We start from the raw sequence: 12946 nt of genomic DNA on the forward strand, positions 1-12946 counted from the left end.
GTATACAAATAAATCACACCCGTTTGAAGTGAGGGGCGCTAATATATGAAAGTCTAACTCATGTTGATTAGGTGATGTAATGGTGATGTAAAACAAACGGTGCCAACACAAACATTACTGTATGCCATTAACAATAAAGAGACAATATGACGTAAATTACACATTATGACGTGAATTTTCCCTTCATGCGTTTACAAAGCAAACATTGAACTAAAGACAAATATTAAACCTGTGTATAGGAGGGGCTAGCACCCCTCAAAAAGTTATTGATTTTTGTTATCGGCATTGAAAACAATGTACTTTATATCACAATTCTTAACCACTCAGCTATTGGTGCCCCAAACTGAACATAATTAATTCTATTACATAATGAAACATGCCTTTATCCAACAAAGAAACAAACAGGTCTTCTTTCAAGAACCAGTAGTGAATCTTTAAGCATGTGAATCTGGTTCGGTAGCAATGCATTTCTAGTATGCTACTAGGGCATTGATTAAACAGTTCAGAGAAATTATTATTTTTTACAGGCCTCGCTTCAGATCCTATTGCCAAGTTTGCAATGGTTGCTGATGGGTGAATTTGAGTGCAACTGAGACTGCCCACAACATCAAAGAATCCTTGGGCAAAACGCAGAGCACCCACTTGCTCACTCATTATGCAAGTTTTGTCGGAAAAGAGAAATGTGAGAACATTGTCCTTGTTTCCCAAAAAGTAAATAGGTCTCTCCGAGCCAGCCAGCACTGTTTAAACGCTTTAAAGCGAGCAACTAGCACAAATGCTCTCGAAAGAACAGGAAATGTGTCAGTGTGTTTCATAGAGAGTGTTCAATACAGGCAGGTTTCAATCTGAATGGGGACGTGTTCTTCGATCCCTTGCTATCGAATGGAATGCCAACAACCCAATATCTGCAGTAGAGGGATCAGGATTAAACAGGCATGACTCCGTAAGCATGTCTGTCTGTGTGCATGCAGTTGCACATCACTCTGGGTGTGTATGATGGCATCACAAGTGTGTTGTGTGTATGGATATTTGACTGCATTTGTGTGGGTATGCATTGTGTATCTATCTGAGGAAGGCTGAGAGGGCCTTACTGAAGTCAATGAGGAAGCGTCCGTAGCCCTTGCGCTGGTACTGGGGAAGAATCATGATGCAGGACACGTTGTACTTCTGTTGACAGTGCTTCTCCTGAAGAGGAAGACATGCACACAGAGACACATCAGAGAGAGACACACATTTTACACAGAAACCAACAGATGAGTGAGCGTGAGCACACACACACACACACACACACACACACACACACACAAGCATTGTGTGTGTGTGTGTGTGTGTGTGTGTGTGTGTGTGTGTGTGTGTGTGTGTGTGTGTGTGTGTGTGTGTGTGTGTGTGTGTGTGTGTGTGTGTGTGCTCACGCAGTGTGGCATAGATCAGGGGTTCTAAACCCGTGGATCACGACGGCTCGGGGAGGGGGGGGGACTAGTGGAGTTTATGCACTGACAATGTGCATATCGTGCACACCTTCTTCAATTCTTGGTTAATAATTAATACATTCTTAATTTGTTATTTTACTAGGACGTTCTGGTCACGATCGCCCACCCAGTAAAATATTGTCCAGGTAGGGGGCTCCTGATGTACAGTGATCCTGTGCGTGTTACACAGGAGGCAGTCTGTAGTGCTGGATGTTGATCAAGGTGTACTACCCCACTAGATGCTGCGTTTGGCAGGAGGAGGCATGCTAATGGGAGCACCTGCATCAGGACAATATGCTCCCAATTCACTAGAATTCATTACAACAGGTCAGTCTAGACATTTTATTGTAGTTTTCCTTTCATGAGCCACTATTTTACAATTGTTTTATGTGCCTTATTACTTATTGCTGTGAACACTCCATTTCCCCACTGGGATCAATAAAATGGATATTGTCCTTGCCTTATTGGCAATACTTTGAAGACTGAAAGTAGAGATATAGACAGAGAGGGGATGGGGGTCTGGTTCAATACTTTGAAGACTGAAAGTAGAGATATAGACAGAGAGGGGATGAGGGTCTGGTTCAATACTTTGAAGACTGAAAGTAGAGATAGAGACAGAGAGGGGATGGGGGTCTGGTTCAATACTTTGAAGACTGAAAGTAGAGATAGAGACAGAGAGGGGATGAGGGTCTGGTTCAAAAGCATAAGACTGAAAGTAGAGATAGAGACAGAGAGGGGATGAGGGTCTGGTTCAAAAGCATAAGTTGTAAGAGGCTCTGTGCCTGTGTGATAAGCATGCTACCTGCCACAGATTTACTTATGTCATCTAATCTTATCCCATTTCATCTAATCTAAGCCTACATTACATAATGTCGTAGCTAAGATTGTGTAGTAGGGGGACTGTGACAGTGTGACAGTGTGTGCACCTTAGAGAAGTATCCAACAAGATGGCAGCCCTTGCTGTCGTTCTGGGTGAGGACGTAGAAGAGGAAGGGCTCGACATCATAGTACAGTGTCTTGTGGTCCAGGAACAGCTTGGCCAGTAAGCACAGGTTCTGACAGTAGATTGTGCTCACATTGCCATCCACCTGAGGGGGAAATAGAATGCAAATGTAAGTGCATGTGTACATACTAGAAGAATGCATACGCAAACATCTAGGCCTACAAATGCAAATTTGCATAGACAGAACGCACACACACTGGGAGGATATCAATATGAACTACAGTGACAGGAAAACATCACAAAGCTCCCTGAGGGCATCTGTAAGTGGACATCTTTAAAGTGCTATTAGAGCTGTGGGACAAGGAGAAGACGAGGAGAGGAGGGACATTGAACACAATGATCTCAGCTACATCTCTGGAGACGCACACATGAGCGCACGTGCACACACAAGAGAGGAGAGAGAGAGAACACAGAGGAAGGACAGAAAATAGCTACGACAGTGGCGAGAACAATAGAAAAATGGAGGTTGGCAGCTGGCCAGTCCTTTCCTGGACCAGTTTCAACATCAGCACTGATTGAGAACAGTCTGCAGAGAAGATGCAGTAACCAAGGCCTAAATGAACACATCGCTGATAGTCCCTGCTGAACAGCCCAGCCCAACACAACAAAACACCACATCAGTAGGTCTGTGGTCTGAAATGGTTGTGCCTGTACTATCGGCAACGGTAGTGGTACCAAGTACAAGCTCAAATACTTCATTCACAAAGTAAGTTATCCACAGGCTGCAATATTTAAGAATGCTAACCCACGGTGCTTCCTGTTTCAGATTCAAATGCCATTGTACCAAGTGGGAAAGTAGTTTTGTGGCAAGGGGTACAAAATACCTTATTTCCATAAGTAGTGTGACAGTAGTCGCAGCCAGGCGTGCTACTTATGGTAGGTTGTTGGGCTGTATTGTGTAACTGTGATGATCCTGTTGTGTATGGCGTGTAGACTGTTTGATTTCAGGGTGGGGAGGAGTAAATGACACCTCTGGAGGAGGATGTGGACGAGAGGGGCGGTGGCTGCAGCAGACCTGTGGTTTGAGGGCTAGGCCTTGACTGCCTGCCGCCCAGCCCGTCTTTCTTCTCTCAAACATTATTCCTTTCCTCTAACTCAGTCCTCCATCTTTCTCTCCTCTAATACTTCAGTCAATCTTCCATCTCACTCCCTGGTCAGTAAAGTGTCTACTTTCTAAGAAACTGTTCATGTACAATCAAAGTAAAATCAGACTTTTGTGCGTGTGTGTGTACTACGTATGTCTGTAATCCACGTAACTTGAGAATCGTTCGCCCCACCACAGGGAACTGCACCCGTGCCCGGTGTCGAGTCGGTCGGACCCAAGGGTGTCCAGAACCGCCACAAAAAGGCCTCTGCCCTGGCTTGTTCTGACATAATTCTGACATCGGCATAGACTCCATATTTGTGCATGCCTGACAAAGAACTCCAAATATGGGCATAAAAGGGACACAGACATAATATATGGGCGGGGCATGTATTTCCAACTTGCATCGTTCCAAGTAGGCCAGTGCCCAACAGTCACCGCTGTAGAGGCTCCAATGGGCACCGCTCTATAGGAAAAATAACCAGTAAGATGCCCGAGGGCACGCATCCGCCTTGTTGACAGCAGACTGCTGGGCGAGCGCTGGCGCTTTGGCAACATATGGAATGAATTATGTACTGGCCATATAAGGAGCATGTCTTAAGTGTACAGGGTTTGATGAGGTCAGATCAGCATATGGAATGTCAGAACAGGTCAGCTCCATACAGTCTATGGAGATCTAAGGGTGGTAGTGGGGACATTCTCTTGAGTGCACAGGGTTTGATGAGGGCCCATGTAGAAGCAGACCTTAATTTTCGGGCCCGTTTGAAATTTGAATGGACAGAGGTATGTCAAAAGGGAGACATCGAAGTGGAAGGATAGATGGGGAAGGATCAACATATGAAATGTCAGATCAGGTTCTGACATATCCACATATGGAGATATAAGGGTTTGAGGGTTGTAGAGTTGCTGGCCAATATTGATGACATCAGGGATCTCCATATATGAGCTTAACTGCGACAGCAGGTTAGTATAGTATTGTTAAAAGTGTTATTCAGAGATTAAATGCAAGGCTAAGGAAAGAGCTTGACTCTTGACAGATGAAAAAGGCTTTGTTCTGCCTAATCCATTGTCTGACTTTGACAAACCACTTCCTGCCTGGAACTCCAGGCTCTATACAAGCCTAAAGGAAAATCTCCAGATGAAGCATATCAAAATGGTACGATTTATTCAAGTAAACTTGGCCCTAGATCTCATGTTGGACAGGGGGAACATTCCAGCCTGTGCTTACTTACGCTGGAGGATAATGTCGAGTTCCTTTCATTTCTACTTGAGTACAATATTAGCATAGATTATTTTATTTATTTATGTAAAATTGTCTGGCATTTCTGATGTGAAAATTTACTCCCTCCACCTTTCCGTTTACCTGCATCCCATTCTACCCTGCTCCCGCCCCCTCTGTCCCATTCTACCCTGCTCCCGCCCCCTCTGTCCCATTCTACCCTGCTCCCGCCCCCTCTGTCCCATTGCTCCAGTCTACCCTGCTCCCGCCCCCTCTGTCCCATTGCTCCATTCTACCCTGCTCCCGCCCCCTCTGTGCCGTTGCTCCCGCCCACCCAAGTCTCACTTCAAACACAGAGACTTCTTCCTTCCTGTAGATCTCGTTGGCCGGTGGGTGGAACCAGCAGCACTTCCTCATGTGCTGGTACAGGATGCTACGGCTCTTCATGTAGCGCAGGCAGAACTCACACAGGTACAGCTTAGGGAGCCTGGGATGGAGATCGGGAGAGACAAAGCAGAGTGAGAAAGAGAGTATAGAAGAGGAGGACAACGGAGTACGAGGAAGAGGATATAATTGAAAAACTCAGCAAAAGAAGCCAGTTCTCAAAAAAGAGCTTCCCAGTGGACAGGTAACCTAACTTCCTTTTTAAACATTGGCTGTACTGGCAGGCATTTCACACAAATACCTGACACAGTGGCTGGTGGAATAGAGTAGTAAGACAACTGAACCAGCCATAGACTGGTTCAGTCTATGGCTGATTGCTGAGCAATCTATATTAGTTTTAGATACAGCCTGTATATTTGCACATATACTCATACTGTATATGTACTGTAATTTATACGTATGTAAAATGTTACACGCATGTCATTCTTTTGCCTTCTATATTAGTTTTGACTTCTATTGCTGCTTGTATCTAGGCTCACACAGTGTACACAGTGATCAGTGGCCTTAAGCCCTAACCACACCAAAGGGTCAAATGGTTTTCAGCATTGTCCCTCTGGTGTGATATGACCTAGTGATTCAACGCATGGAATTCAATGGCCCAAACCACACCAAAGAGTCGAGACGGTTTTAGCGTTAACTCCTTGCAACCGTTTGGACCCAAGGAGTTGCATGGTGACCCTTTGGTGTGGTTAGGGCTTTATTCTCATTGTATTGGGTTCAAAATCTTTGAAATTGGTATAATATACCAATGATGTTTGCATGCATGTGTGTGTGGGGGCTCACCGGCTGTACTCTTGTGGGTACGGAGATGAGTACCAAGTCTGGATCTCAAACTTGCCAAACTCAATAACAGACGGACAGCGCATCTGGGGGTCTGGGGGGCCCGTCACCCCGACCTTCTGTAAGGTGGAAGCGACAGAGGGAGACAGAGAAAAAGATGGGTCAAGACCAGGGTTGGGTGACGATACGAATATATCGGCAATCGTGATTTGGATGAGTTTATCGCCAAATATTGTTATTAGGCGATTTATCGGGGCGATTTTTTATTTTGCTAATTTCAACTCTTCAAATGTAGCCTGCACAAGTGTGAGCAAAATGCAATCAATTTGGGCCAGCAGCCACCAGTAGAAACCCCTCCTCCCCTTGTAATGGTATGCTCCTGGCCAAACAGCAGCATTGGGCTCTATCGCTCCGAGGCTCCGACCGTCCGGGGAGGAGGAGAAGTTACTACGGCAGGCTACATGTTGCTATGTTTACGTCTGTCACTCCACGGACAGTTAAATAATATACAGTTACACCAGAATGCACACTGCTGTCTCGTGTCTCATCACCGACGTGCTTCAATGAAACGGCCGTGCAGGGGGGAGGGGGGGGAGACGAGACGAGACGAGACGAGTAGTGAGTGACAACATGTTAGCATTGTAACAAGCTAAGCTAAAAACACTGTCACCAGCCATGTTGGTGATGTTAGCTTAGCTTGCTGCTGCTCGTCTGTTCAACTTCACTTAATCTCCGTCTGGAATTTATTTCTTGTTTTGTTACGCTGCAAAAACAGACAGATCTACAAGCCCTCAATGCGTAAGCGAACGGCGCTGCAAAAACAGGCAGGACGCGACGCCTTGAGAGCTTGTAGATCTGGCTTTTTTGCGACCCGCAGTGCACTTTTATAACAGGAATATATCGTCCAATCTGTGATTTTTGTACAGACGATGGGCGAATGAAAAAATATAGCATATCGCCCAACCTTAGTCAAGACCAATTAATTTTACAGTGGACATCGTAAAGCATTGGGTAGACAGATTACACACACATATCCACCCATAACACACATAACAAGGCACATAAAGAACTGCACCAAATATGCAAGCACACCGACTATCTCACAGACACACACGTCCCAGTAGCGTGATAGTGCCAGCAGGGTTATTATTAGTTGTACACTCTGTACAGAAGGGAAACCCTCAGCATCGGCTGGCCGTCTGTCTGTTGGTAGGATGCACACCAGCACCACATGCTAGTGTGTGCATTATGCCTTGGCACTTGCACTGACAAAAGAAACTCGAATACAGACCTGTAAATTAAATACCCAGCAATTTAGACTCACCGGTCCATTTCCACAAGCTGTACTCTGTCATGTGTATGATGCTGTATATATGCTGTATATATACTATACAGTGCATAGCATATGCATAATCCAGATGGATAACAAAACCTCAGAAGTCTGAAGAACGGCTTGTTAAATCCTCGTAATGGGAGATGTAGTGTGCAAATCTTTCTGCTGCAATCTTTAAAGTGCATACCTGTAGTGCCAGCTCCTGGATGTGTCTGAACAGTTCAATGTCTTTCTCCATCAGGTTTTCATGACCCGGCAATTTGTCGTCATCGTCACGCCAGTCGCTGCCATCCTGATTGTCTGTAGAAAGAAAAGCTGGCTTTAACACAGGCTGAGGCCTACAATATGAGACAAAACTATACCATATGTTTCACAGGCTGCCCCAGGTATCTCAGTCTCTGAGCACTCACCTTTGAATTGCAAGGTTCTGGGTTCAATCCTGTCACCACCACTCAGGATACGAGTAGCACAGCTTTGTTAACTAAGACATGTGTTAAGTACTGGGAGCTGACAGTAGGTGTGGTGCTCCAGCTCCACCTTATCAATCCATCTCCAAGGGGTCTAGCATATTGCCAAGTAGATAGACACTCTTTGCTCGGCTGATACAGACAATATGCCACCATCCTTCCTTTGCTCCCTTGTCCGCTGTTATATTAAAGGAGAATTCCATCCATGCTAGAAGGCTTTCTTACCTTTATTTGTAGTTGTTAAGTCCCCACCAAAGAGGTCCAGGTGTTATTTTGTGCAAAAGTGCATTATTGGCTATTTCCCCTAATAGAAGCCCTCAATGGGGGTTGGGTTTTTGTGCTAATTCACTTATTTCCATCGAAATAAGTAGTAAAGTATACCGCTTGGGATACTATTTACATTATGAAGAGAGGATATATACAAAATAATAGATTTTTGAGCGATGGAAATAAGCGAATTAGCACAACACCCCATAGCCCCATTCAATTCAATTCATGACGGCTTATGGTAGGGGAAATAGCCAATAATGCACTTTTGCACAAAATAATAAAGGTAAGAAAGGCTTCTAGCATGGAATTCTCCTTTAAGACTTGGATTTGTTGTCCATTTATTTGTGTCACTGTGCTTAAAAACTCAACCAAGTTAAACACATTTGAGTACAATCAAACACTGCTACATTTCTGAACATTTAAACTGTGGTAATAAAAGCACACAAGGTTGGTGGTGGGATAGAATTTCAATATGCTATATACAGAAATCACAACATCCTCACTAAGCTTGCTTGTTTTGTGTCAGGCTAATACGATACTGTGTCCCTTCTTAACGCCAATTCATACCTCAGCGCAAGTGTCCCTTGACAAACATTTATGTACGTAAAGACCAGATATTTCTCACTCCTCCCTCACCTGTCCGATCGTCTCCCTCTCCCTTGCGACTGGACTTCTTGCGAATGCGGCACTGCTGAGAGTAGTCCACTACCTCCTGGCGTGCCTTGCGGCCCTCCGGCGAGGGCGTAAAAAACTTGGTAAGTGCGTCGATCAGACCCTTGGTCTTCTTGTTGAAGCGCAGACCGCCTCCCCCCTGTGACGAGTCGTCGTCCTCACGTAGGGAGAACAGCAGGCGGTCGTCACCGGGGTAGCCCTCGCAAGACGAGCTGGAGGACGAATTGGGGGAGGCGGAACGCTTCCGCCGGCCACGCCCGCCCAGCTTTTTGAAGGGCCGACCCGGTCTGAAATGGAGGGAGGGGGGAGTGAGTGACGGGAAAAGATACAGGAATAAATGGTTTTGAATTTCACTTATTCACTCATTTTCTTTCCTACTGCTGTAAATTATATCGATAGTAATTATACTGTACTAGTCCTTACCCGTTCTGAATATATATAACGCCAAATGTTCAGTGTGGGTAATGCGATGTAATAGATCACATTACTGATAGGGAGGGAATTCTTTACAGTTGATCTTGGGAATTTGGGTTGGGCACAAAAGTAGTAATAGAGATGAATGGATGGATGGACAGACAGATAGATAGATAGGTAGATAATGTTGCTGGGTGTCTAACTGATAACAGCTGCTGGTGAACCGATTACATAAAAACAAAAGCCTACGGGGCACCCGCACTCTTCTAACTTCTTCCCCGTTATTAGCCTACACTCCTGAGCTGGGGGGGGCAAGTGTGTGTGTGGTGTCGACTGGCAGCCACCTTTGGGCCACTGGGACTGCAACAGTCAGTTGTACAGATCGCTATAAACACAACATGAGTATCTCGTGTTGTGTTTATAGCGAACTGAAGACGGTTTCAACTGTCTTGAATGTGCTCACAGCGCTCTGTCTCTCCCTAGCTCTCAAACTACTTTTGATGGGCGCGAAAGCGTGCGTGCGTGCGTGTGTAGTGTGTGTGTGTGTTGTGTTGTGTTTAAAATATGAACCCTTTGGAGCTTTTAGACAGACAGACCTATCTATCTATCTATCTATCTAGGCTGACAGTGGCCTTCTGGCCTGTGTAGCAGTCTGCCAGGCTGACGGTGAAGGAAGACGCCATTAGATGGGCCCCAGTTCTTCAGTTCCTTTTACCTGTTCTTGGGCCGTCCCAGTGGTGCGCTGTAGCGGCGTTTGATTTGTGCTGCCTTTTCATGTAAGAGCTTCTTTCCCTTTTTCCTGGGCTGGCAGATCTGACAGATCCACATGCCTGAGAGGGGGAGAACACACACACACAGAGGGGGGGGGGGGGGGGGGGGGTGAGAGAGAGTGACAGACAGAGGATTAGAGATGTGCATCACTGCTTCTAATGACATATGTTGGGTAGTACCACTAGGACAAAATGGTAAGGTATTATGCACTTCATTAGAATATATATACATTTTTTTGTCTTATTAGTTTTGTGAATACGAGCATGGCCATATCAGAAGTACAATCATTTAAAGCAGAGACTTCCAGAAATACAAGAGACAAGATTGTTTTTCCCGCTATGTTATAGAGGGAAATGGCTGGAGATAAATGAGTTTAGTGATTATTGATTTCATCATTAGGCAGAGTTCTCTGATGTCCATCCTAATTTAAGAAATTACTAGAAAGTAAAGTGTGCTCAGTTTAATGTAAATCTCCACCAGGAGGCATACTCTAACAATAATAATACTTTCCAACACATAATATCAAAATTGCACCTCTGACAAATTGGAAAATATAGACAGTAGTCTAGTGCTTTGATCTGTGGACAGATATAGGACCTACACAAGATTTCCAACAGTAAGAGCCTCTTGAACACAGTCACGAGTTGTGACGTAAACATAATTTGTATCTTTCTTAAAAACAGAAAATGCACTGGCACAGTGGTATTGACTCAATAGACGTTGTGGTTTGGTGATTTAAAACACTCTCGCTCTGTACCGTGTGTGTGTCAGACTGTCAGTAGGCTCAGTGTGAATGTACTGTGCAATTTGTTGTTGTACCGCCCATTGTGCATATCTGAAATTATCAAGTGCCCGTTCTAATAGCCTGGAGGGATGATTGCTCTGTGATTATTAAGTAAATCAAATTACATATTTGTCGTTGACAAAGTAGTGGACAGACAGACACAACCGATGGAAAGATCTCCACCTGGTGGGAAGGAATAATAATAATGTTTGTTTACCTTAGATTAAAGTGGCAGGCCACAGAAAAATATCTTACCTTTTGGCATTCGCGTGAGAGGGGGGTCACAACACTCCATGTGGAAGCCCCGGTCACAGGAGTCGCAGAACAACATGTTCTCCTGTGCAGGAGAAATACACCAACTCAAACAATGTGATATAACAAGACATATAATCAAATCCAATCTGTAATTTCTGATTATGAAAGAGATGAGATGGAATCTATGTGGCAAAATCAAAGAGAAAAAAGCTCAGGACAGATGTCTGAATGTCCATTAACAAAGAATAGATGTCATCGTCTCTGACTCACCGCATTCTTGCCCTGATCCTGACAGTTGCTGCAGGTCTTGCATTCGATACACTGCCACCACAGAGCCTTGACTCGCACTGTGAGCTCAGGGGAGAACTTGAGGCAGGACGGGTGACCTGCAGAGGACACAAATGTACAAGACAAGACTCACATACTGTACTGTACCTAGGCACATGCATCTGGGCGTACACACGTGTACATATATAGAATATTGTCTGTGCAAAAGTATACTGTCTAACATGTTGGTCCAACATCTCCAACAGGTGTCACCATTGGGTTGAGATCTGGTAATTGCGATTTATAGCATCATAACATCTTATAACGTTCATGACATCACTTTCAGAGTACTCAAACCGTTCAGTGACCCCTCGTGCCCTGTGGAAGGTAGTTTCATGTTCATCACAGGATAAAGGTGATGACTCAAGTGACTTTGCATTGATTTGCTTCTAGCTTTACTTCGTTGAAGGGTGTAGCCATTGGTCAGCCAACTACTGACATTTTGACCGCATTGAATGCACCTGTGCACATACAGGTAGTTACATTTAAATTCATGCTTCAATAACCTTTCTGGAAGAACCTAAAAATGTATATTAAAAGTAAAGTTACCGGCACTAACACCTCAGAACCTCAGCCAACTCTACAGGACATGAAGGCAGACTATCCAGTGCTAGCATGAAGCCATCCAAACTAAATTGACATCTCTGACTGAACAATGTTGCATAATTATGCAAGGGACAACCTGTTTTCCCTGCAGCGATAGTTGATGAAGAGACAACTACCATCCTAGACAAAGCACTGTGGGCACATTTCTGGCTTCATATCAAATTACAAAAAAGACACACACACACAAAATCAGATTTACAATTCAGTTAGCATGCATGATTAAAAAAATTGATGTTAGGTAAGGACTCAGAGGCTGCAGGGAATATAGCGAAACTTCCTTCTGTCTTGGCAAAAACAACAAAAATTGTGTGTTTGCCTTACAACTGTGCAAGTCAACTCGAGTAACATAGTTGAGGAAAAACTGAAAGAGAAAACTTTTGATCAACTTAATAGCTACATCTTGGCAGAGGGACTCCAGTTGGTAAACTTTATAGGGCTACATATGTACCAACTCTGCAACTCAGTTGCTGCGATAATGGGCAAACGCAGCTGCCTTGTTGCTCGAGTCAAAGAGGTTGCCCCATCAGCTACCTTTACCCACTGTTTATTTATATAAGCCAAATTCCAATACTCTAACTTTCACATTTAGTCAAGTGAGGAGGTAAGGATTAGGAGTCCGGAGAAATCGAGCAGGTTCCATTCTCATTCCAATATCCACATTCCGATACTCAGAATTCTGCCTGCTTTCCTCCTCCATCCTACATTATGAATTGAGCTTTTTGACATGCATTCTCCAGCACCCATACACAACAAACCGCATGATTGTGTAAATAAAGATCAAACCATTCTTTAATTTGTTGCTTCAGTAGCTTTGATCACTGTTATTTAGATAGATATAAATGCACTTCAGTTTCTCTTCAAGTTGAATCAAGTGGAACACTGTCACTCTCAGACCATTGATAAATGGTAAATGGTGCATTTATATAGTGCCTTTATCCAAGGCGCTTTACATGTGCATGTGCATGTGCATTACATTCACCCATTCACACCATAGACTGTAAAGAATATGGACAAAGCGTTCCCCGGGTCTAACATGAACGTAAAAATT

General features: G+C 44.3%; 1 protein-coding gene across 3 annotated transcripts in view; it reads right to left on the minus strand.

Moving 5' to 3' along the window:
- Positions 1–12946, minus strand: part of kat6a (K(lysine) acetyltransferase 6A) — a 57804-nt gene that overhangs the window by 14030 nt on the left and 30828 nt on the right. For all 3 annotated transcript variants that reach the window (XM_080765426.1, XM_080765424.1, XM_080765425.1), the window contains exons 4-12: positions 11236–11351; positions 10966–11047; positions 9871–9985; positions 8706–9028; positions 7520–7632; positions 6003–6118; positions 5121–5262; positions 2396–2557; positions 1092–1185 (exon numbers count right to left, since the gene is read on the minus strand). In XM_080765426.1, the coding sequence (XP_080621552.1) occupies positions 1092–1185; positions 2396–2557; positions 5121–5262; positions 6003–6118; positions 7520–7632; positions 8706–9028; positions 9871–9985; positions 10966–11047; positions 11236–11351 (1263 nt within the window). The remainder of the gene's footprint in view (positions 1–1091; positions 1186–2395; positions 2558–5120; positions 5263–6002; positions 6119–7519; positions 7633–8705; positions 9029–9870; positions 9986–10965; positions 11048–11235; positions 11352–12946) is intronic.

Source organism: Protomyctophum bolini, assembly GCF_963924005.1.
Source record: "Protomyctophum bolini genome assembly, chromosome: 6".
NCBI classification, from domain to species: Eukaryota; Metazoa; Chordata; class Actinopteri; order Myctophiformes; family Myctophidae; genus Protomyctophum; species Protomyctophum bolini.